The 27,990-nt window shown below is 32.1% G+C and overlaps 1 protein-coding gene across 7 annotated transcripts in view; it reads right to left on the bottom strand.

Moving 5' to 3' along the window:
- Positions 1-27,990, bottom strand: part of ATRX (ATRX chromatin remodeler) — a 227,960-nt gene that overhangs the window by 112,891 nt on the left and 87,079 nt on the right. For all 7 annotated transcript variants that reach the window (XM_010987736.3, XM_031446239.2, XM_064483018.1 and 4 more), the window contains 5 exons: positions 18,876-19,009; positions 18,245-18,421; positions 12,891-12,984; positions 8,017-8,119; positions 6,460-6,678 (listed from right to left, as the gene is read on the bottom strand). In XM_010987736.3, coding sequence (XP_010986038.1) covers positions 6,460-6,678; positions 8,017-8,119; positions 12,891-12,984; positions 18,245-18,421; positions 18,876-19,009 — 727 coding nt within the window. The remainder of the gene's footprint in view (positions 1-6,459; positions 6,679-8,016; positions 8,120-12,890; positions 12,985-18,244; positions 18,422-18,875; positions 19,010-27,990) is intronic.

The following is a 27,990-nucleotide window of genomic DNA, read 5'->3' as shown; positions in this document are numbered from 1 at the left end:
CACATCAACAAAAGAAAAAGCAAGAAACACAAGATCAACTCAACAGATACAGAAAAAGCAGTTGACAAAATTCAATACCCATTCATTCAGCCTAAAAACTCTCACCAAAGTGGGTACAAAGGGAAGATATCTCAACATAATTAAAGCCATTTAAGACAAAACCAAAGCCAGTATAATACTCAACAGTGAAAAGCTTAAAGTCTTCTTGCTAAATTCTGGAACAAGGCAAGGATGCCCACTCTCACCACTTCTATCCAACATAGTATTGAAAGTATTCATCACAGCAATCAGACAAGAAAAAGAAAAGAATTCAAACTGGAAAGGAAGAACTAAAACTGCCACTGTTTGCAGATGACATAATACCATACATGTAAAATCCTAAGGATGCTAACAGAAAACTATTAGAGCTCATTAATGAATTCAGTAAAGTTGCACGATAAAAAATTAATATACAGAAATGTGTTGAATTTCTATACACTAACAATGAAATACCAGAAAAGAAATTAAAGAAACAATCCCATTTATCATCACATCAAAAAGAATAAAATACCTAAGAATAAACCTACCTAAGGAGGCAAACGACCTGTACTCTTAAAACTATGACACTGATGAAAGAAACTGAGGATAACAGAGATGGAAAGATATACCATGTTCTTGGACTGGAAGACTCAATATTGTTAAAATGGCCATACTACCCAAGGCAATATACAGAGTCAATGGAATCCCTATCAAACTATCAATGACATTTTTCACAAAACTGGAACAGGAAATGTTAAAATTTGTAAAGAAACACAAAAGAACTCAAATAGCCAAAAGAATCTTGAGAAACAAGAATAGAGCTGGAGGAATCATGCTCCTTAACTTCAAACTATATTACAAAGCTACAGTAATGAAAATAGTATAGTACTGGCACAAAAACAGACACATAGATCAATGGAACAGAAAAGAACGTCCAGAAATAAACCCATACACTTATGGTCAATTAATCAATAACAAAGGAGGCAAGAATATACAATGGAGAAAAGACAGTCTCGTCAATAAGTGATGCTGGTAAAACTGGACAGCTATCTGTGAAAGAATGAAATTAGAACATACTGTAACACCACATAAAAAATAAATTCAAAATGGATTAAAGACCTAAAGGTAAGACAGAGTTCTACAGAACTCCAAGAGCAAAACACAGGCAGAACACTCTCTGACATAAATCACAGCAATATTTTTTGAACCAGTTCTTAGAGTAATGGAAATAAAAGGAAAAATAAACAAACAGGACCTAACTAAACTTAAAAGCTTTTGCACAGCTCATACAGCTCAATATCAAAAAACAAGCAATCCAATCTAAAGATGGGCAGAAGACAAAAAGACACATTTCTCTTAAGAAAACTACAGATGGCCAACAGGCACATGAAAAGATGATCAACATCACTAATTATTACAGAAATGCATATTAAAACTACAATGCTGTATCATCTCACATCAGTCAGAATGGCCATCACCAAAAAGTCTACAAATAATAAATGCTGAGAAGATGTGAAGAAAAGTGAACACTCCTATATCATAAGTGGGAATGTAAACTGGTACAGCCACTACAGAGAAGAGTATGGAGGTCCCTTAAAAACTAAAACTAAAGTTACCATATGATCCAGGAATCCCACTCTTGGGCATACAACCAGAAGAGATAAAAACTCTAATTTCAAAAGATACATGCACTCCATTGTTCACAGCAGCACTATTTACAACAGTCAAGATATGGAAGTGACCTAAGTGTCTAAGTGAATGGATAAAGAAGATGTGGTATATAAATACAACGGAATATTACCTGGCCATTATAAAAGAATGAAAGCATGAAATATTGCCATTTACAGCAACATGGATGGATCTAGAGATTATCACACTAAGTGAAGTAATTCAGACAGAGAAAATATGAATACTATATCACATTACTTATATGTGGGATCTAAAAAAACGATGCAAATAAACTTATCTACATAACAGGAACAAACTCACAGATATAGGAAACAAATTTATGATTACCAAAAGGAAAGGCGGTGCAGGATAAATTAGGAGTTTCAGCTTAACAGATACGTATTACTATATGTAAAATAAACAACAAGGACTGACTGTATAGCACAGTGAACCATATTCAATGTCTTATAATAATATATAATAGAAAAGAATCTGAAAAAGAATGTGTGTGTGTATATATATATATATATATAGCTGAATCACTTTGCTGTACACTTGCAATTAACACAGTATTTTAAATCAACTATACTTCAATAAAATATTTTAAAAATAAGAATGGAAAGCAGGAATTTGATGAGATATTTGTACATTCATGTTCATAGCACCATTATTCAAAACAGCCAAAAAGTAGAAACCCAAGTATCCATCAACGAATGAATGAACAAAATGTGGTATATGCATACAATGTATCACTCATCTTTAAAAGAAATGAAATTCTGATAGTCAATATAACATGGGTGCATCTTCAAAAACATTTGGCCATGTGAAATAAGGTAGACAGAAAACGACAAAAATTGTATGAGTCCACTTACGTGAGGTACCTAGAATAGGCAAATTTGTAGACAGAAAGTAGAAGACAGGTTACAAGACACTGTGAAGAGGGGGATGAGGATTTATTGCTAAATGAGTACAGAGTTTCTGTGTAGGGTGATGAAAAATTCATGAAAAAGAGTGGTGGGTGGTGATGGTTACATAATATGTATTTCACTGAACTATGTACTTAAAAGATAATTAATGGATAAAGAATTCGTGGTATGTTTATACAATGTACTACTACTCAGCCATAAAAAAGAATAAAATAATGCCATTTGCAGCAACATGGATGGAACTGTAGATCATCACTCTAAGTGAAGTAAACCAGAAAGAGAAGGAAAAATACCATATGATATCATTCATATGTGGAATTTAAAAAAAAAAAAAGGAAAAGAAAAGGAAAGGACAATGTGATGTCATCTATAAAACAGAAACAGATTCACAGACATCGTGAACAATCTTATGGTTACTGGGGAAGGGGATGGGAAGGGATAAATTTGAGAGTGTGAGATTTACAAATGTTAGTCACTATATATAAATATAGATTTTAAAAAAGTTTCTGCTTTATATCATAGGGAACTATGTTCAATATCTTGTAATAACCTTTAATGAAAAAAATATGAAAACAAATATATGTATGTATATGCATGACTGGGACATTGTGCTATACACTAGAAATTGACACATTGTAACTGATGGTACTTCAATTTAAAAAAAAGTTAAAATAGTAATTTTTTTTAAAAAGAACCCAAGGAAGCACAAACGAGAGAAGTTATACCAATATGTAACAGGATACTTCAATTCAGTGAAAATGATGGAACAACCTAAATATACCCCAAAGATTTGGCAAGGAGAGCATTGACAGCAGTACATCCATTCAACAGATAAACTGTGTTGCATTTAAGTGCAGACACAATGGAGGGAGGACAGAATACTATCCAAACATTAAGTAAAAGGAAAAAAGGCAATTTGAAGAAAACTACAAACATATATACATTAATCTGTGCATTTCATTGTGTTTCAAAAGCAACTGTACACTTTGGCACGTTTCATTGTATATAAATTTTACATAAAAAGAAAAACTTGTAAATAAATATGAATGCTAACTAAACATATACATGCTAAAGCATTTGGGTTAAGTGAAATGATGTCTGCAACGAACACTGAAATGCATAAAAATATGATGGATAAGAGATATTATTAGAGAAATAAGAACGTGATAAATGAAGTACAGTAAAATATCAACAGAACAATGTAGGACATGAGTTTATTAGAAATCACTGAAATTATGTCAATCTTGTTGTATGCTGGAACTTCTCATGGTAAAATGCCTGAAAAGAAAATGATGTGACTATATTATTATCATATAGAAGAGATTTCAGATGAAGTAAAATTATCAGAGATAAAAAAGCGAGGTTACTTACTGATAATGGGTCAATTCACTAGAAAGATATCATAATCCTACATGTACATGTACCTAACAACAGAGCTTCAACCTATTGAAATAAAAAAACTGGACAGAACTACAAAAAGAAAATGACAAATCAACGATTATGACCTTGGAGACCTCAACAATGCTCTCTCTACATTAGACAGAATATTATTAAGGATATAATATATATAATCAATGAATATAATCAACCAACATAACCTAGCTGAAATTTATAGACTATTTTCACCCAACAACAGCAGGATGTATACATGGAATATCCAGAAAGAAAGATCATTTTCTGGGTCATAAATTAAATTAGAAAAGATTCTGAACAAAGTAGAAGTGAAACACACAGTATCAAAATTCATACAATGCAGTATTTAAAACAGTATGCACAGTGGGGAATTTTACACCTTTAAATTATATATTAAAAAAATAGCTAGAATCCACCTTATGTAGCTAGAAAAAGAGCAAATTAAAACCAAAGAAAGGTGAATAAAATAAAAATAGAGTAGAAATCAATGAAATTTGAAAAAGTGAAATAGAGAAAATCAAAAAATCCAAAGCTGAAAATTGCCAAATCTCCAGAGACTAATCATGACAAAAAAAAAGGCACAAATTATCAGCAGAAATGAAAGATGAGATGTCATGACAAGGCCCACAAAAAAACTTAATAAGGGAATAGTATCAACACATTTCACCAACAAATATAACTATTTAAATGAAATGGACAAATTTTACCAAATCAGATCTAAGGAGAAACAGTCTAAAAAGCCCTACATTTATCAAACTAAATATGTTTAAAATTTTTTTAAAAACTCAGAAAACTCCAGACCTGTAGCTCCACTGGAGAATTCTATTAAACATTTAAGAATGAAGTATCTATCCTACAAACATGCTTTAAGATGACAGATGAGATAGAGCACCTCCCTACTCACTTTATATGAGAACAGTATTACTGTGATAGCAAAGCCAGAAAGATACTATGAGAAAAGGAATTTACAAACTAACATGCCTACTTAAAATTGAAATAAAACTCCTGCTGAAATAATACAGCAAGAGAAATACAACAATATAGAAAAAGAGTAATATACTATGACCAATCAAGGCTTATTCTAGCAATGCAAGACTATTTTTCTAGGTCACTCCAACAGATACATTTAAAAGAATTTAAAGAATTTAACCACCCATTTATAATTTAAAAAAGAAATAAACTGTAATTTTGAAAGAAATTTATAAAATGGTTTTCATATAGACAACATGATTGTATATGTAGAAAATCTACCAAAGAATCTACCCCAAAAAAGTTACTAGAATTAGTAAGAGAATTCAGCAAGGTCACAGAACACGAGGTCATTAAATCACCTAAAATTTCATTTACTATGATATCAGAAAACATAAATTTCTAGGGATAAATTAAGAAAAATATGTGCTAGGTTTATACAATGAAAGCCATAAAACATTGCTAAGAGAAATAAAAGGATAACTAAATAAATGGAGAAATATACTATATTTATGTAACAGAAGACAGAATACTGTTAAGATGTCAGTGATCTCAAGATTTAACACAATCCCAATAATAGTTCCAGGAGGAGTCTTGTAAAAATTAACAAGATGATACTAAAACTTATATGGAAATGCAAATAACTGAGAATAGCCAAAACAATTCTGAAAAAGTGGAACAAAATTGTAGGAGTTACAGTATCTAATTTCAAGACTTAATATAAGGTTACAGTAATTAAGACAGTATGGTATTGGCTTAAAGAAAAATACAAACATAAGTATCCAAATGCAACACATATGTAGTAAGACATTCTTAGGATCCTGATTCACACCAACTATTTTTAAAAATCACTACTATGTTTGTGAGAAAAGTGAATGAATTTGACTATTAACTAGATATTTGATGATACGAAATTACTATTAATTTTTAAGTGTAATGATGGTACTGTGGTAATGTTTAAAAGGTCCTTATCTTTCAACAGTATACTCTGAACTATATATAGATGAAATGATATGATTACTGAGCCTTCTCCAAAATAATCTGAAGATTAAAGAACAGAAGACACAAGACTGTCCATGTGTTGGTATTTGTTGAAACTGTGTAATGGATACATAGAGATTTATAGTAACATTCCTTCCACCAGTACATTTGATTAATTTTTTACAAGAAAAAGTTTTTTCAAAAACTTAAAATCCTTTATGGATTTAAGCAATACTTTTTTAACACTTTTCTTCCCCAAATAAAACACTCTGGTGATCATTCGAGAATCCCAACTCTTTCCATGCACCTAATTATATTACTATAGCCTAATGAAGATTTTAAAGTTGCATAATATACTGCAAACAGGGAAAAGTAACTGTAACTAAAAATCTGTGGTTGATTACAATACCCTATTCTTGAAATATATCTATGAATCTATGAATGTCATATATTAAAAAGAAATTCTAAATAAAAATTAGTTTACTTCTCTCAATTTCTCTCGCTCACGCTCCCTCTCAGCGATACGTTTTCGCCTCTCTTCCTCCTCCTTAAGAGCATTCTGTGTTTCTGTTCTCAGTTTATCATCTTTAAGAATCTTTCGAATTTTCTTTCTGCCTTTTCCAGGAGACTTAGAATCATCATTTTCATCTTCTTCTTCTTCTTCATCTTCATCTTCTTCTTTATCATCTTCTTCAGAATTACTCTATGGAATTTAAATGATCAAAGGTAAATACTACAAAGCTGTCTAATTTATCCATTTCATATTCCAATAATTAATATACCAAAAAAGATGGAACAAAATATACTGAAAAGCTTCAGAATTATACTTTTCAATAAAACAGAGTGTTTAAAAAAAAAACCCTGAAAGGGGTACAAAGGACTGGAACAGATATTCTCCAAATAAAACATAGAAATGTACAATAAGCACATGAAAGATGTTCAACATCACTTGTCATTAGGGAAATTTAAATCAAAACCACTAATTAGATACTACCTCACACCCATTAGGATGATTATTTTGAAAAAAACAGAAAATAATAAGTGTTGGTGAGAATTTCAAAATATCTGAAGCCCTGGTGCATTGGGAAAAGTGTGACAGTTCTTCAAAAAGTTAAACAGAATTACCATATGATCAGCAATTCCACTTCTCCAATTATAACCAAAAGAATTAAAAGTAGGAACTCAAACGGATATTTGTACACCCGCATTCACAGTAGCATTATTCAAAATAGCCAAAGGTAGAAAAACCCAAATGTCCATCAAGAGATGAACGGATGAACACAATGTAATATATACATACAATGGAACATTATCCAGCATTAAAAAGAAAGGAAACTCTGATACATGCTACAACATGGATGAACCCTGAAAACGTTATGTCAGTGAAATAAGCCAGGCATAAAAGGGTAAATATTATGTGACTCCATTTATACGATGCACCTAAAAAAGGCAAATTCACAGGAATAGAAATTAGAAGTAGAGGTTATAAGGGGCTGGAAGTAGGCGGGAAAGGGGAGCTACTGTTTAATGTGTACAGAGTTTCCAATTATGAATGTAATTAAGGCCACTGAATTGTACATTTTTAAAATTGTTCATTTTTAAAAAATGAACCCCTGCAAAAGAGAACAGGATGGACAGAATAAACCATTACAGAGGAGGACTTGTACTGTATATAATTTTGCTTATATACAAGAAGCTTAAATTGACTAACTTAACTGCTAAAAGAAATTTATTCACATGAGTTATGTTTTATGTCTTCAGACAGCACATCAATTCTGTAGCCCTAAGAATGCAGATAATGAATCAGCATAGCTTAAAATTTCCATTAGATTTAGTTAAGAAACAGAAAAAGAATGATAATACATCAAAGTTAATACTTCTGCATATTTATACATTCAATAAATCAATCTACAAAAGTGTAAAATGTAAATAAATCAGTAAAATTCAACTAATGAACAGAATACAGAAGCGGTAATAACATATTTTACTATGATCTACTGTAACAGTTATAATTCAAGCACATGGTAAATCTCAGTATTACCTTGTTTTCACTGGATGAATCTTCTTGAACCTTAATGCGTCTCCTTTTCTTTTTCTGTTTATAACTTCGCTGATTTTCTTCCAACTCTGCTTTCTTTGCAGACCTAAAGAAGATTTAAAATGCAAAATAAAATATTTCATGATGAATTTCCTTAAATGAATTATGTACTATTTCAGAACTGTTTTTGTTTGCATTCCCCCAAAAAGATAAAGGAAAACAAAAAGCAAAAAAAAACTTCAGTAGGTTCAAAAGGATAACCCTTAATTTGAAATCCACTGATCAACATTTTAAGTTATTCAGAGGGGGAGGTTTAGCATATGAGTAATAAGATGGATGGAGGGCCTTTAGAAATATAAATGGCCAAAATACACATGAAAAATATTCACCACCTCTTAAAAAAAACAAAGCAGATTATAAAAGTTAGACACTATTCTCTTCATATCAGCTCATATAAATTTAAAAAAGAAACCAGTAACAACAACTTTTGGTGAGAAAAGTACTTCTGCACTTAGAAATTGGTATACAAAATTACACTAATCTATACAGTATGTTCCTGGCATAAAGGATAGACATACAGATCAATGGAAGAGAAATGAGAGTTCAGAAATAAAACTTTAGGGGAACAGAGGTACCCAGTACCTCCATTAACAAAAAAAAAGAAAAAAAATGCAAAAAAAAAAAAAAAAAGAGAAGAGAGAACTTTATATTTATGGTCAATTGATTTTCCACAAGGGTATCAAGACAATTCAACAGGCCAGTCTTTTCAACAAGTGGTGATGAGACAACTGGTTATCTACATGCAAAAGGATGAAGTTGAACCCCTATCTTGCACCATGTAAAACATTAACTCTGTATGGATCATAGTTTCCCTAAGATATATGTTCTTTTTTGTTTTTTGTGTTTTTTTTTTGTTGTTGTTGGGGGGAGGTAATTAACTTTATTTATTTATTCTTGGAGGAGGTACTGGGGATCAAACCTAGGACCTCATGCATGCTAAGCACATGTTCTACCACTTGAGCTATACCCTCCCCCTTATATGTTCTATCTAACAGGCTGCTCATTTTTTTTATTGTTAAAAGAGTAAAGGAATGGTTATTTACATATTCTGCTAGGGGAAGAAAAATTTATGAATTTTCATACAGTATGAAAATATGTATGACAAGCCTTAAAACTGCACAACTTTGACCCAACAATGTCACTTTCAGAAATTTACTCTAAGGAAATAATCAGACAAGTGTGTGAATACACACACACGCATATACATGAATGTATATGTGTGTATATTTTATGTATATTACATAATAGTGTAATAAATATATTACTGTAACTCTACATGGAATATGTAAATATTTTATGACAGTAGTATTTATAGTAGAAAATAGTGAGAACCATCTAAATATACAAAACTAGAAGCTTTTTTTCTTTAGGGGGGAGGTAATTAAGTTTGTTTATTTTTTTAAATGGAGGTACTAGGGATTGAACCCAGGACCTTGTACATGCTAAGCAGGTTCTATACCACTAAACTATACTCTCCCCCAAGAAGCTTTCTTAAATAAAATTTCATGGAGATTATAGGGGGAAAAGAGTCAAAATCCTAGGTATAAGAGCTAAAACTATAAAACTTGTCAAAGAAACAAAGCCATAAATCTTTGTGACCTTGGATTAGATTCTCAGATGTGGCACCAGAAGCACAAGCAATCAAAGAAAAAAAACCAGATAAATTTGACTCATCAAATTTAAAAACTTTTGTGTATAAATGGATACTGTCAAGAAAGTGCAAAGATAACCCACAGAACAGAAGAAACTATCTGCAAATCATACATCTGCTGTGGGTCTTGTATTCAAAATATAAAAAGAACTATTACCAATCAACAATAAAAAGACAACTAAATTAAAAATTGGGAAAATAATTATGATAGATGTTTCTCCGAAGAAGATAGACAAATGGTCAGTAAGCACATGAAACAATGCTCAACATCATTAGTTATTTGACGAAAGCAAATCAAAATCACAATGAGATGCCGCCAATGCATACCCCCTAGGTTGTCTATAACCAAAAGAACAAAAATGGTACATTTTGGTAAGGATATAGTGAAATTGGAAGCTTGGTACATTGCTGGTAGGAATGTAAAATGGTGTACCACTGTGGAAAACATTTTGGCAGTTCCTTAAAAAGTTAAGCACAGTGTTACCATATGACTATGACCAAACAATTCCACTCATGGATACTGTTCCTATGAACAAATATGAAAACAGCATACTGTGTAAACATCGTATACAAATGTTCATAACTGTATTAGTCATAATAGCCAAAAAGTGGAAATAATCCTAATGTCCATCAACAGATAAATGGATAAACAAAATGTGGTATTATCCATACAATGGAATATTATTCAGCCACTGAAAGTAATGGAGTAGCCAGGTAACCTCAGTAAGATGGTGGATGAGTAAGTTTCAGGCTCTTGTTCTCCCACAGAAACACAAAATAAACAACATATGGCAAAAAACAAACAAACAAACAAAAAACCCAAAACCAAAACCAAAACCAACTATGTGAGAACTCTAGAAACCAGTTAAGAACCTGCAGCAAACAAGTGAACATCTAACCATGAGTTACACTTAAAAATGAGAGGAAATTTCATAGCATTTCTGCTCAAATTGGCCCCATCCCTTTCCCTGCTCAGCTCAACAAGGTCAGGAGAAAGCTGCCCAATTTCCAGCTCTTCCACAGGAAGGAAGAGTGGAACTTGCTTGCAACGTTCTGGCTTGTCTAGGGGCTGCCCAAGAGACAGGATTCTGTCTCATCTAACTCACATGAAAGCACATGAAAAGATACTCAATATCACTAACCATTAGGTAAAATACAAATTCAAGCCACGAGACACCACACTTCACACTCATTACGATGATTAGTATTGAAAAAATACCCTAGAAAATAACAAGCTTTGGTGAGGATGCAGATAAAGTAGAAAACTTATATACTGTTGGTGAGAATGTAAAATGGTGCAGCTCCTATGAGAAACAGTGTGGCAGTTTCTCAGAGTTAAACATAGAATTACTATAAGAACCAGCAATTTCACTTCTGGATATATAACCAAAAGAATTGAAATCAGGAACTTGAAAAGATATATATACACCCATGTTCATTATTCACAATAGCCAAAAGGTAGAAGCCACCCAAGAGTTCATCAATGAATGAAAGGATAAACAAAATATGGTGCATACTGACAATGGAGCATTATTCAGCCTTAAAAAAGAAAGAAATTCTGATACATGCTCCAACATGGAAGCCTGAGGACACTGTACCAAGTGAAATAAATTAGTCACAAAAAAGACAAATACTGTATGATTCCACTTATATGAGGTACCTACAGTAGTCAAATTCATAGAAACAGAAAGTAGAATGGTAGTTACCAGGGGCTGGGGGGAAGGAGAATAGGGAGTTATTGTTTAATGTATAAATAGTTTCAGTTTTACAAGATAAAATTATGGAGATTGGTTGCAGAACAATGTGAATGTGCATAACACTATTTGTGTACACTTAATGGGTAAGATGGTAAGTTTTATATATATTTTCCCACCATTAAAAATAATTTAGTAGTAACCTATAATGAAAAAGAATATGAAAAGGAATATATGTATGTATATGTATGATAAATAATTTAGAAGGGAATAAAATGCTGATACAAGCTACAGAATGGATAAACACAGAAAACATTATGCTAACTGAAAGAAGCCATTCATAAAAAAGACACATACTGTATGAATCTATTCATATGAAATGTCCAGAACAGGCAAATCCATACACAAAGCAGATAAGTTTTTGCCAGGGGATAAGAAGCAGGAAGAATGCAAAATGACTGCTAAGGGGTACGGGTTTCTTTCTGGGGTGATGAAAATGTTCTTAAACTAGATAGTGGTGGTAGATGCACAACTTTGTGAATATTCTAAAAACCATGGTATTCTATACTATAAACTGGTAAAATTTGTGTTACGTGTATTCCAGCTCAGTTTTTTAAATTCTTATTGTATCCTGTTGTTATTTTGTATTTCCCTAAAGTACAGTATATTGCTATATTCCAGACACAACCTGGTAAATACTAATCTTAAAAACTTCAAATGTTTTAAAAATTTACCAGTGCAGACACCTACATAGGCATACATATGCATACTCACACAAACACAAATTGATAAATCAACAGAAGTATCATATTATTCTGGAGGAAATAAAAAATTTCTTAGAATGGTTAGTATTATTTAAAATACTATGCTAAGAAGGAAGTAAAATTTTAAATAACTAGTAATCTAGACCAGTACCTATGTGTATTGAGAGAACAAGCATATATTAATTACTATAATACTAGTAGTAATACTAAGACCAATAATTAGCATTCATGGAGCACTTACTCTTTACCAAATAGGCACTATTGTAAGCACTTTACATGAACCATCTCAATTAATGCTCACAATAATCAATAAGGTAGATAGTAGTAATCTCCCATTTTACAGATGATGAAACTGAAGCACAGAGTATTTATACAAATAGAAAGTAGTAAAACCAGGAGTTAGATTGAGGTGGTTTGTCGATAAGAGTCTCTTCCCTATTACACTACAACTTCCCCAACAACAACAAAATACAGTCAAGAGTGTTTTTCACTCTGAAAGCCCACTATACAATTTAGTTTAGAACATACAATTCAACTATACGTAGTATGTTGTTACATATATTTTTATATATACTATTTTAATTAATAATTTTAATAATTAGTTTCAAATCAAAATGTTAAATTAGTAACAGCAAACTTTCTACAAATAAACTGAAGCATGGTTATTCAGATTAATTTCTAAAATTTTTGAAAAAACAATATATTTACCTTGTTCTGGGCCGTTGCTCATCTTCAGATTCACTAACTTCTTCACTAACTCCTGATTCCTGAAAATCAGAATCTTCAGAATCTTCACTGCTCACTTGAATTAAAAATATGTATTAAAAGTTATTAAATACTTCCTAATAGAAATTCAATTCACTTAATTTGTCAATAACTTCACGTTAAAACTTCAAGCACTATGGGAATATGTGTAGTACATACATTAACAGATATTACATCACATAGATTAGACCAGTTAATGATTCAAATGGTATTTATAAAGAATTCAAATGAATTCCAACTATGGTTCTAAAACTATATTTCTTTATTAAAATGTAAGTATTAATTGTATGCAAATTGACAAAACGAGAATTTACCTGTCAATAAAAGAACTCTGGTTATTCAAAACAAGCAAAGTTGGCTGGCCAAGGTGGAATAAAGGCAATTACAGACTCTCTGCCATTTATGACAACAAAAAACTATAGACAGAATACATAAAGAAACAACCTAAGGACTCTGAAAGGGAAACAACAGCAGAAAGACTGGGGGCTGAAATCAAAACTTAAATAATGATCCCTATAAAATTGAAGGGGGGTTGAGGGGGTGGTGGTTATGAATGTCATGGGGTTTTTTCCTCCTTTCTTTCCTGGTTTTTGACAGAAAGACAGGCTGAATTCCACAACTATGCAGAGGGTGCTGATAGCAAAACTCTGGGAGAACCCCATTTCTAATCATAGCACTGGGAAAAAGAAGCTGAGCACTGCATATCATGACAATAAAAGGTGAATCTTCAATTTTATTTTTTTCTCTCCAAAATTTTATTTTTCTATACCAAAATTGCCACTATGACACAGGCATCTAAAACCCCAGGAGAAGACACCTATCTTTCTGGCCAGAGGAAACTGGGCAGGGAAAATACAGGATGAGCCTGGAATATCTTGTGGTGCCAGAAAGTAAAGCAGTGCTCAAAAAACGATAGGGACATAATCAAATGACTCATGATCCAACTTGAAGGAGTTCCCAATAACCAAAGCTGGAACAATTTGAGCAACAAAATAAACTGGATTATAACTCATAGAATAAAATAAAAATATGTTATAAGTCCATATTAATATAAGTAATGGGATAAATAAATTAATAAATAAATAAATGGAAAGAGCTCTTCTTTACAATTACTAAATGTAGATGTAATAAAAGAAATATAAAATCACCACTAGACAAACATCACAGTAAAAACTGCTCAGGCAAGATGGATGCTAAAATTAATGGACATTAAGTATGATGAGAAACAGGGTATCTGCATTGTTTCAATGTATCTCCCCACAAGCTATTCATTAAATATGAACTGAAAAATACTTATTTTTAACAGTGGGAAAACCCAGCAGACACAAACTTAATCAAGTAATCAGGTTAACACTATCAGTAATAGGACATATTATCATATACTCTTGGTATGATACAGCAAGAAAGACTGAGTATCACTTTTGTGGCATTCTTGTCAAAATGTGTAAAAACTTCAATCTAATCATGAGAAAACACTAGACAAATATATACAGATGGACAATCTAGAAAATAACTGATCAATATTCTTCAAAAGTGTCAAGGTCATGAAAAAAAAGACAAACTATTACAGATTGGAGTACATTAAGGAGATATAACAACTGAATGCAATGTGGGATCCTAGATTGGATTCCAGGGCAGAAAAAGAACATTAGTGGGAAAAGTAATGATCAAATAAGATCTATAGTTTACAAAAGAGGTCAGAGGTCTGATGGTTAGTACTTTCAACATTGCAGGCTACATGGTCTCTTGCAATCACTCATCTCTACCCAACTTTGTCATTGTAAACACAGGAAAGCAGTAACTGAATAAATATGACTGTGTTCCAATAAAACTGTATTTACAAAACCGGCAGAAGATCAGATTTAGCCTAAAGGTGTAGTTTGCCAACCCCTGGTTTAGTTAATAGTATTGCATGAATGTTAATTTCCTGATTTTGATTATCATATTATAGTAAGTATAAGGTGTTAAATTAGGGAATCTGGGTGAAAGGTATACAAGAACTCTACTATTTCTGCAACATTTTTATAAATCTAAAATTATTTCAAGATAAGAAATTTTTAGAATACATCTCATGAGCTGACATCAGAATCAAAGGTCTGTTCTATCTAAAAAAACATAGGCAAGCATAAACAACATAAAGCCTTGCTATGTGGGAAGAGAGAAACGATGAGTGATTGTTTAGTGAGTTTCAGTTGGGGATGATGAAACAATTCCGGAGACAGTGTTGATGGTTGCACAACAATGTAAATAAATTAATGCCACTGAATTGCACACTTAAAAATGGTTAAAATTTTGTTATGTATATTGTACCACAATAAAAAAAACAAAAAATAATAAAAGAGAAACGTCAAGTAACTGGAAATTTGGGAGAACATATATCCACATGCATGCACATGCAAATCCTGTGAAATACAATTTTAAGACTTTTAAGTATTAATTTTTCATCAAACATTTGATTTTGTACCTTTCAAACCAATCAAAAATTTGAAAGAATTGTTGAGTGAACACTTGTATCCCTTCTCCTAAATTCACTTATTAACTGTTTACCACATTTCCTTTATTTCTCTCTGAACATACACATACACTTTTTTGCGCTGAACCATTTGAAACTGAGTGCAGGTATCATGACACTTAATCTTTAAGCATAAGAATACTATCTTACATACCTAAATCTCATTATTAGACTTCAGGAAATATCAACTTAATATCATCTACTATAAAGGCAATAATTTCATTTTTTTATTATCATCAATATAACCTTTGTAACTTTTTTCAAATTTAGGTGAAAATTAAAGTTCACACGCTACATTTGATTAAGCTATCTGTTTCTGATTTCTCCCCATTGTACAACTTAAGTTTCCAGACAATATAGGGACACCAGAGTTTGCAAAACTTGGAAAATCGTTCAACTCCAAATGTAGTATCAATCACTATGATCACAATTCATATTAGAAACACAAATATGATGGGATTTTAGTTTACTCCCTTCTACACATATGAACAAATACACACACACACACACAGAACATGTGGGTACTACTCAGAGAAGAGAAAACAGTGGAAACATAGGTCACAGAAAACTTGGGTTTCAATAAAAATTTCAAATGCATTTGGCCTACTAAAGGATTCTATACCCTGAGCTAAGCCTCAGAGGCAAAATATTTCTTCTTTTGTTGAAGACGCTTGGGAATTCACATTGTTACGTAACATGTTAAATTGCTCAGCTCCTTTACAGAATCTAAAAGACCAGCCTGCAGTCATGCTGCAAAGAAATTTATGAGATAAGCCTTCACAAAATGAGGTACTAGTATTTATTTATTAACATGAAAATATCCGTGACATATTAAGTATATGTGGGGGCCAGGGAAACCCTCCTCTTCTTCCTTAATGGATGGATAACTGTTGCTCGATAACTCTTTTAATGTTCAGGATTCCAAGATTCTCTCCTTAGCCCTCTAGTTGCACATTACAGCTTCATTGGGTAATCCCACTATTATATTACACATATACCATGACAATCACATTTGGCATCAACTATAGCAATAACTTTCAAATAAGATTCAATGCTCACAGTCTCACAGACAACTAATCTGACCACATTTCATCCTTGGTTGAAATGTTTCAATGGGAAAATGAGTGGTTGTGTTGAAGTTGTGATTCTTGAGTGCTAGTAATGAATATATCCTGTGCCTTTATCTAGGTGCCATACATGTTCATCAAGCTGTCCAATTATGAAATACTCACTTCTCCGTATGTATATCTTAAATAAAAAGTTTTTTAAAAAATGGTGGCACTCCTCTGTGAATATATTAAAAACAACTGTACTCTAAACAGATAAACTATATGGTTTGTGAATTAGATCTCAATATTGCAATAATATAAAAATAGTTCTTAAAATTAAAAAAAAATTTAAAAATCTTTCAATGGCTCTCCAGCCTATAGAGCCTATTGCATTTCTCAGACACTTCCAAAAATGCTTTTGTATTCCTAGTGGTAAGGAAGAGCTAATCTACCCTCTGGGAGTTGGCACTAAAGTCTTCAGACTCTACCCCAAAGAAGAAAAAACTTTCTTTGAATTTGTTAACCAAAATTCTCAAGCAAATTTCACATTTAACTGCCCAATAAATGATTATTTAATTGAAGAATGCTCTCCCTCAACTCTCAAGTAAAATGAACACACCAAACAGATGTACCATGTTTACTCTATAGCCTCATGTACCTATCTAAGTCCACTGCCAAGTACTTCAGTTTGAGAAACACAGGCTTACAAGGATCTCCAGTATCTGGTCTCTGTCTTATTGGTCCAGCCTAATTTCCTGCTGTTCCATTCCCTACTCCTTCCTATACTCCAGCTATAGCATTAACTGCATCCCCTCCACCATGTGCTAAACATTTTGAAGAGGCTTTTAAAAGTTTATCCCTGTTTGTATTATAAATCTTCACATCTACCTGCTCTCCACTTAGAACTTGATCTGGTAGTGAAATGCTTCATCTTTGTGAAGCCTTCTCTGGAGACACCCCTATCCCCCAAGAAACTAAAGAAATTCTCTTTGTGCCACATTATACAATACTCTATTATAGAAGACAACCCTCATGGTGCTGTAAAATTTCTTGTAATATTAGTGTCAATAATTCTTACTAAACCAGTGACTGCCAAACCTGGCTAGATGTCAGAATTATATCAGAGATGCTTTTAAAACACATGGATACATACTGAGGTCCTACCACCACCAATTATGCTATAATTGGCTTGGGATGGAGCCCTGTCACAGGTATATTTTTAAATTCTCCAAGTGATCTGCATATTGAAAACCGTCACATAAGACCATGATTTCCTTATTCATTTTTGTATCCTCAATGTTTACCATGATGCTAGAAACATGTAAGCACTCAATGCAGAAGGATTCAGACTCTTAAGCTTGCATAAATCTATCCAAATTAACTGCATCCTCTATCTTTCCTCAGGAAAGCATTATTTCTTCCTGCAGTTACAGGCAGTTCTATTTTCTACATAATATCAATGTATATTTTAATTATTACTGTATTTTTCTTTTTAATCTAAATGTGTATGATGACTACTAAAGGTTAAAAATATTCTTTGTGTCATCTCTCAAGTCTCTGGGTTATCTTCCCACTCTAAATTCTTTATTTCACACTGACAGAATAGTTGTTGTCAGTGTGCTGATACTTGATATAGGTAGTCAACTGTTGCAGCATAGGTACTTAAATTTCACTACTATAGTTAGTTTATAAAACCAGTATGTATGTTCCTTACTATCAGAATTTAAATGTCTTACCCTTCCTTCTGTTTCTGCCTTTGGCTTCTTTGTGCTCTTTAGGCTTCATCTTTTTTTCTTCTCCAGATTCTCCATCACTCACAGTCAGCCTGTGCCTTAAAAGCCTATGTCTGTATCTTGGCTTCTTAGATTCTTCAGAATCTGAATCTGATTCAGAATTGACTTGATTTTTTGCTTCTAAATGAAGAAAATATATCAGTAAAACCTTCAGCCTTTTTTCCTTAAAAATGTTTTGCAAAACTACGTATTTTATTTGTTGACAATTACCACAACTTATGGAAAAGATCAGAGCTATGTACTTATCTTGGTATCACTGGTGATACCAGGCAATCTCATACATCAAACTTGATCTATTACTGTTTTTAAATATTAAGTAACACCAATGCAAATTAGTAGATTTAAAAAGTAAAAACTATTCTGCTTTAAAAATCATGTGTTTATTGTCAGTAACTGACAAAACATGCACAATTATTACCAGATACTCAAAAGAGGCAAAGGTAGTACAGTTTTAAACTTTTTAATAAATTTCAAATGTGTGTATTAAGAGATTTCATGGTCAGACAGTCTTCAAAGACTGAATTGGTCAAATAATCTAATTATGACATCCGATACTTCTCTTTGGGGTGCTCACCCTCATCTCCAGGGTTTTCTTCATTGTGTTTTCCAGCTCTTTTTTTCCCTTCTTCTGATTCATCATCTGAAGATCCATCCTCATCGGAGGAAAGATTGGCTTTAATTTCTTCTAAAAGCATTTTCTTGGCAATTCTTGAAAGTAAAAAGACAATAAAAATTATACATTTGGTGGTGAAGTATAACAAACTAAAAATAAAAAGTATTCTTTGTATCAAAATGAAAATAAATGTGTCAATAGATTTTTTTATTGTAAATAAAATCTACCAAAACCATGTTTTAACCTAAGCTACCAATGAAAACTTTTGAAAATGCTCTTAGCACTGATTTCCCCCCAATTCTATACAATTCTGCAATATACTGAAAAATCTCAGGGACATTTCTACTATTTTGACCAATTGCAGCTTCATGCTGGATAACCTTCCAATCCTATACTTCCTCTCCTGCCATCATCCAACAACTACAATACCAGACAGGCCCACAATACTAAATCAATTCATTCAGACAAATGTCAGTCCAACACAAAACTCCAAATGAGAGGATTTATTTAACAGCAAAATACGTTCTTAGAAAATCAGTGTGTAATAAACCACTTTATTATGAAACAGTGCCTCAAGTTGGTGGATAATATTTTTGGCCCTTAAATTTCATTTTATTTCATAAATTCTTTTAATCAAATAAAAGCACACAACACATATTAAGTATTGAAGCATAAAAAAATCCCTAATAATATTCAAACTAGGGCAGAGAAGGGGCAAGGGTGCTATTAACCACGTTCACACTTAAAAGAACACAAATTATCATAAATGAGTTTTTACTTTCGAAAAAAGCAGACAGTGCATTAGCCTCACTCAGTCCAAAATTTCTCAAGATACTCCTCAAAGACCAATTTGCTAATGAAAAAATCAACTACTAAAAGCACAAGAAAATACTTCTTTAGCTAATACCATCTTATATAAAAATAAAATAAATTCCTAGTAAATTTCCATGTTTGCACTGAAGAAAGACATATGAAAATGTAAGATAAAAGCAGCTTTTGTGCCAGATGAGGTATTTTGCACATTTTGACATAAATTCATAAATCACACTAACAAAGGAATACGTTGCAGAAAGGTTCAAAAGTTAACATGATTCTTGATTTTCTATGAATTAACTTCTATGTGGATAAACATCCACTCTGCAATCAAGATTGATTCTCTAGCTCTGCCAAAACTTGCAGCTGGAATTACGGAACTTTTGTTATTTTTGGGTTAGAAACTTCTCTTTTTATTTCTTAACATGCACTCACATTTCCATCAAGAATTCTTTCAATGGTAGGAGATGTTAATGCATGTTAATGCCTTCTTAACTTTATTTGAAAGGAAGACTGTTCATTGTTATTTATATAAAGATATATAGCAAAGGTACCTAAACAGAATGAGCAAACAATATAGGTAATCACTTCCATAAATGCTTATTATATGCCTTTGGGTATTTCCCCTCTAAACAGATGGATCAGAAATACTTAGACAACACAGAAAGTTACCAATTGCAAAAGGAAACCACAGATGAGCTACCTTTTCTCAGAGTTTCCACCCTGATTTGCATTTTAATGAAGTGGAGATTAGATCACTTCGATTTAAATCCTACTGGGGTTGAGCTATTAAGTGTTGCTCTTAAACTTCTACATCAGTAGTTTGCTGACTTGGATTGCATACAGTAAATGTTTTAATAATGAGGACTAATACAGGGCTGCCAGCCTTTTCATTTTGCCAAGAAAAAAATTTAAACCCAAATAACATTTATTTTCATCATTTTATAAAATAAACACACCCTCCACAAATTAGGAAACAGTTTCAAAATAAAGGGTGGGTCTTCAAATTTATTAAAAGCATCTTTCTGGAAGAACTCCCTAAAATCATCTTTAATACAAACCACATTGTCATTTCCTATGAACAAGGGAAAACTTTCTCAGGCCAATTTGAGTAAAACCACTGTTCTGGAATGAATAAATATGCCCACATGTGTGTATATGCACGTGTGTGTATATAACATGAAGCACTGGATACTAGATTACAAATAGAAAAACATAGTTTACTTGCAGTTAATAGATCTTATATCACCATTTGGTTGGTACAATAATAGCCAACAAAAACACAATTACTAATTTAGTTACTTCTAAGGGTTAGCTGAATCACCTCATTTCAGTTTCTATTTACAAGTTTAAAAAATGTCTTAAATTTCTTTTTAACTGTAAAGACTTGGTTGTTAATTTTAATAAACCACATAATGTTTCTTCTTTCAAACTCTAGACTCCTCTGATATGTCTACTAAATGGAGGGTCAGAATATATAAACCTACCTAATTCATACTATAATTCTGAACTGTTGTGAAGAAACTAAGAAATATGATATACATAAGATAATGAGATGTTATATCAACTAATAAATCATGGAAAATGAAATGAGATCCACACAATGAAGAATTACTTCATTTATCAACCTTCAGTAAGACCATAAGATATAGAACAATCACAGATATTTTAGAAGCAGAAAAAAATTACAAACTTAAGAGAATGATAATTTTTCTCCAAACTGAAAGTTACAGATTGATGGAAACTCCCTAAGCTTTACCTCAACTAAGATGTTTTAAATTTGCCCTCTAACACCTTTCGACCAAAGGAAAGCCTAATATATAGCTATATACCTTAAGCCCCCAAAAGAATAATAAAGTTAAATTATTTTACATAAATTATGGCTGATAGATCAAGTCCAATATGTCAAAGACCCTCTGTATCATAAACCTAGCCTATCACAAAACCTACAACTCAAAGTTAGAACTTAACTTGAAGGGCCTAAGGGCCTAAAGGCCTAAGGGCTGAGGCTGACCTTCAACCTGAGTATTCAGCAAACATGTTGAGGTGAGATGTGTCCCATCTACAAAGCCTGCTGTGAGATGCTTTAAGGGAAACTCCACTACCTTAACTCTTGAGTCACGGGCCACAGAGACTTCAAGGACATCATCACTTGAGAACCAGCTGAGGCTGGCAAAGCATCATTTTGGAGGCCTCGGCTGGACCCATGCTGGTATGCATGTGATGGATGTATAGTCATGATCCCTAGTTGATTCTGTTTGCTCTGAAGTTTCCTTTCTTGAGGCTTTCCAGGACGTTTCTGAGAAAATCATCCAGGCAACAAGGTACTGCCCCTGGAATCTCAATGCTCAACATTACATCTTGGGGCAGGTGTAGCATCCAAAGCAGTCACGACTCTATCAGAAGCATTAGAGGCACAGGCTGTGCCACTCTTGTGGCAGAAAACCTGGGCAGAGCTGGAAGTAATGGAGCCACTCCTCCATTTTCCTGAAAGGGAGGGAAGGGAAGGGGGAGAAAGCAAAACATACGGGAGGGAGGGTAAAAACCCACAAACAAACAATGATCGGAACTGGTGCATGAGAGAATAAATAATAGAACCCCAAAACCCAAACAAGCTAAGCCTTCTAAGTCACATAATGAATACGAAGATAATGTCCTATTACACCTTGCACCTTCACCTACTAAAATAAAACAAAAAAATAAATAAATAAAGAATGAGCCCAACAATGCAAAGACAAACGAGCAATCAGAGAGAGAGAGAGAGAGTCAAGAAAGCCTTTATTCATTCTGATCCTATCTACAAAGGAAATCAGTAATGTCTCTTGTTTAAGAACTCAAACAGAAAAAGAAAGTAAACTGCCTCTTGCTGGTAGGTAAATCGATAATTCAAAACACTGAGTTTCTTAAAAAGGAGGGATCAAGAGAAAGATCTCTTACACCAGGGAGTTTTAGAGAAACAGCCATTACAAAAGCAACACAAAATGTTAGAGCTAGAAGAAGGGACCTTAAAGTCTAACTCTGTCATTTTACAGAGGAAGAAACAGGCTTAAAGAGGGGAAATGACTTGGCCAAAGAAACAAAGCTAGTTAGTGGCAAAGCCAGGAGTAGGACCTAAGATCCTGAATCCCAATCTGCTACTAATTTTACTATACCAGTGCTACATTCTGTACTCATTTACTACTACTGTGCTAATGAGTGCTTGGGCCAATACACTACAGTCACATTCTTAAAGATATCTGTATTTCACGGATTTCCAATATGTATATTTAGAAATGAAAGAATTCAAGCTTTGATTTTTAAAGATTAAAAACAAAGAGTTAGATCTTTAGTCCAGTATGTGTCATCCCCCTAAAGTGCACTAACAGGCCATCTCAGATACATCCTACAATCTACTGTTATATTTTATAAGAGGTTCTGAAAACAGGCTTGAAGAAAGTTGCTAAATGAAAAATACATTTTTAGAAGTTGAAAATTCTGTGCATCCATACACAAAGGTCACAAATTTTTCAAATTATTTTTTACATTATGTGCACAATATTGCAAAAGAACAGTTAAAACAGAATTCTGAATAAGATAGGTTTAAATGCACGCCCTTTAGAGATAGAAAAAACTGTCTAAATAAATGTAGTACTAAAACATTGTACCATATATAAAAGGTTGACATGTGAAAAAATTAAAATGACTACAGCCAAAAAATGTTGATTATTTTTTGTGAGAACAGGGTGGTGCACACATATCCTAGTAGGGTGAGAGGCTTTGTTTTAATAAATGTTATGTACTTCAGGGTTAAGAACAAAAAATAAAACATTTCATACATTTACAAAGGAATTCCTCATCTTCAAAATCCTTATTAGTATTTTTTTTTAACTCTGGTTCAAAATTAGTACCTTGATATGAACCTTTCTATGAAAAAATATAATTAAGGCATAATGATCTGTACCTAAAAAGAGTGGCATTCATGAGATAATGAAGTCATTAAATAACCAAAAGCTAAACAACAGCCTGAAACATTTTTATGTCACATGTTCAACAATATTTGCAGTTAGTGAAAAACATCACTGTTTTCTTAAAATTGGTATCAAATAATTTTAAAAAAAAAAATTTAGGAGTAGAAAAATAAAAGCTGCATGAAATTAAGAACCCACAGTTTATGAACAATTCATACATGGGCTCAAATTACAAAAGGTGTATTCCCTGATTTTATGTAAAAATTTAGGCCAGTTTTAGAGGAAATTTTAAGAAAAAAAATATTAACATTGATATATATTTAGGAAGTTTGATCATATAAAAGAACTAGTTCAATATTTTTATACCTGAACTAGTAAAAACAAAGAATTTATTTGTCTCAATTTTATTTTTAAAATGCAAAGCTAAAGACAAAGACATATATAAAGTCAGAAAAATGAACTCTTCTGGCTAACACTAGAAAATCCACTCTCCCCTCTTTTTTGGGGGGGATGGGTGCTACTTCTCATTATCTGGATGTCCCAATATCACCAAAGAACAGAGAACAGGTAAGGAGGGCTGAATATAATGTTTATATCTTAAGCAGAGAGATCACTACTGACCATATTTCCTTGCTTGCTAGGAATTCTAGCATAGAAAAGAGAGCTGGTGGCAACTGCAACCAGTTTAGATATTCACAAACAGATCCTCTCTAGTGGCTAGACACCTCTATTATACTTGACTTACAATACTTACCTGCACTATAAAGAGAAAGTAAACTGAAAAAGAATTACCTTAAAATTGCCAGACATTTAAAACCCTTACTCAAACATAAAACAAGTAAAATAATCATTTAAAATGCTACCTTTGTTTTTCAAGTATAATAAAGGAGAACCAAAGCAATTTTGCTAACCAAATAGGACCACCATGAAAAAAAAATTCACAGAAAAAATTATTTCAGATTTAGCAAATTTGTATAGCACAAAGACATATAGAAGACGAACATCTGAAAAAATGTTTAAAATGGAAACCAAGTGAAAGTCTTATGTCAAAGGGACTTGAAACTGCTCATGCCATTAATAGTTGCTGAAATCAGGGAAACAATCATTAAATATCTTCATTACCATGAACAACATCCAGGAATCATTAATCACTTCCAAAAATATGCTGGATTAACAGTACAGAGCCTGCATCAACAGAATACCCACACCAAGCTAGTAGGAAAAAAAATCATTTGCATATTTTCTGGTCTGAAAGGCAAAGTATTATCAAATGATAAAACAATTGGGAAATTTGAAGGCTATGGTGTAGTCCCACAATAATTAAGTAGAACTTCAATTAACAATGGGCAATTTCTTTAAGCAATCTCCACATCAAATTTTGCTTCTATGAAAAAAAAAGAATTATTTAGTCCCACTGAGAGACCCAACTAAGTAAGCATTCTTCAACTATAAAGTAAATATACGTATGTGTGTGGCAGGAGAGGGTATCCATACAAAAAGCTCAGCTTTTAAGCAAAACTGGGATTTAAAAAAAGAACACTTATTTATAAAAAAAATCTAGCAATCTGTTTTTTTTCTCTTAAAAGCTCAGTTTTAAATATTTTTCACACCCTAAAAGCATACAAATAAAGAATATTCTAAAATAGTTCTTTTTTTAGCAGGGGAATGGATTCTTCACTGATTGTACGGTAAGGAGCCTCTAAAGAAAAGTCTAGTTTAATGATCCTCAACATTATCATTGTTAACAGATCACACTACCATCTTATCATTGAGGCTAATTCACAGTGCAGGTATCAAAATATAGGATATTAAATATCCTTTCAATGAAATAACCAATTTAAAACATAACCAACAAATATTTGAAAGGCAACATTAACAAAATGGCACATTCAAATAACTGACTTTAAAATTACATGTATAATTAAAACAACCTGACAAGCTGTTTGATATTATCCTCTTTCAAAAAGCACATACAATCTATAAAATCTGAAGTAAATTCTGTTATAAAAATTCAAAATACAAAGTCTATTACTTATTTTTTTCTAAAAAGCACAAGCAAAAAATTGTACCTGTCAATGATTCTATAATTTTTGTCATTGTTTCTTAAATAAATACCATTAAATATAAACTATTTTACAAGTTAGACCACTCTATCTCACAACAGCATACATTTACTTTCAAATATGAATGATACTACATAATAGTATGCTAAAATAACAGAAACTTACTTATTCACTTCTACTAAAATATTCAGGACATGACTAAGTTTTTTAAATGACCTCAAAAGCTATTACAACTTTCAAACAGAAAAGATAAATAATAGTGAAATCTGTTGTAAAATTTTCACACAAATATATATAAGTATATATGTCATATATAAATATATATGTTTGGGGAATTATAAAGTATTTACTTCCTCAGTTTCAGAAATATCAAAACTTCTTTGGCTACAAACTAGTCTATATATCTTGGTTCTCACAAATTCTTTCAATTCTCATGAAAAATGCATTATAATTAAAATTAAATGCTTGAACAAGAAAAAAGTTTTACAGAAATTTATTGCATCCAAATAGTTAACCATCTGCATTATACACTATTTACCTCTCCATAAACATCAATACTGAAAATGTATTACAATATTGCTAAAAAGGCAAAGCATATGAAATTTATACAATTTATACACAATTACACAATTGTGTACAAATTTATACACAATTACACAATTGTGTACAAATTTATACACAATTACACAATTGTGTACAAATTTATACACAATTACAATAAGGTATATACCAAAATACATCCTACTCAAAAATGTGAAACATAAAAATAATTCCAAGATATAATTATGGTCTGCAAACAAATTTTTAAAAGTTGCTCAGTGCATATTCAAATACGCTCAAGTACATTGTCTATACTAAAATAATTCAAGAAGGTATTTGTATCCCCATCAATTAGATAACCCATGGGTATTAGACACCTCTTTGGCATATTGGATATGAAACAAGTTATTAATGGTATATTTTATAAAAGCACATTAAACTGAGTATAAAGAGAAACATGCTCAAGATAAAATTCAATTCTTCTCAAAAGTACTCAACAGGGTTGTATTTTTTAATCACAAATACAAGATGGAATTAAAGATACCTTCCAATAAAATACTTGTCAGTTACAGAGAGATATGATTGAGTAACTTAAAAGATGAAAATGATAGTTATATTTGGACAAGCTCTAACACAAAAAATTATCATACCTTAATGACACTCTCATTTAGTGGTTAAATATGAAATTAAGGTTCATAACTCATAAGTAAATTAGGATATAGCATGTTTTAAACATTATTAGCCTTTCAATAACATCTGAGGCCTTATGATTTACAGGAAAACAAATAGTAGCATAAACAAATGAAAAGGAATTAAAGCATTTTAAAAGAGAATAAAATTTTAAATGCTTTCACTGTGATCATATACTTATATATAAAATCCCTGTTGAATAAAATGTATGCCTTCACCATTACGTTCTGGACCCCATTCCTACCCCATAAAATAATTGGATATATTTTTTAATAAAAAAATAAGTAGGTAAGCAGCATCTGAGTCTTTGTATCCATAATTAAGCTCTATACAAAAGTGCAAAACAAAATTGTTCATTCACCTTCATAAAAATGCTCTCCTGTTAATCAGAAGAATCCTGATCTTTGAAACAGAAAAACCTATCAGCATCAGTAAAATGTCTTTAAAACAGAGCTAGAGTAACAGCTGACCCCACAGCATTTACTAACTCGAAAGTTAATTCCTTACAAAATTATAACACAAAAATTACATGTTTACTTTCATGTTTTCTTAATTATTAGAGCTTACTATTAGAAATAAATGGATAGTTAATATAGTACTCTGTAGTAAAACCATCAAGTCTATCAGATTTTTGGTGCTAGAATTAATCAGAAAATATTTTATCCAAACCTTTCATTTTAGAGATCAGAAAATTTTGGCAAAGAGTAGTTAAGTCACTTGCCCAAGATCACACAGACAGCTATTATTATACTCCAAAATTCTATCCACTATAAAACACCGTTCTTTTGTTGAAGATCATTGGTGTGGGGTATCCTATAGTCCAGGAAGGGTTTAAAAAATATGTAAAAACATTATAGTTATACCTTTTAATAGCTGTGTTTTCTCTATTCCTCATTGCTAGGATATGGGGGTATATTTTTTCTTCTCTCAGCTATCCCTTAGTTAGGTCAAATGTACAGGCTACACTTTCACATTTAAACCTATTGTTAAGTACTGTTAAAGTTAATATTATCATACTGTCCA

The sequence above is a fragment of the Camelus dromedarius genome, chromosome X, assembly GCF_036321535.1.
Source record: "Camelus dromedarius isolate mCamDro1 chromosome X, mCamDro1.pat, whole genome shotgun sequence".
Lineage (NCBI taxonomy): Eukaryota > Metazoa > Chordata > Mammalia > Artiodactyla > Camelidae > Camelus > Camelus dromedarius.
This window is presented reverse-complemented; position numbering and strand designations above follow the sequence as displayed.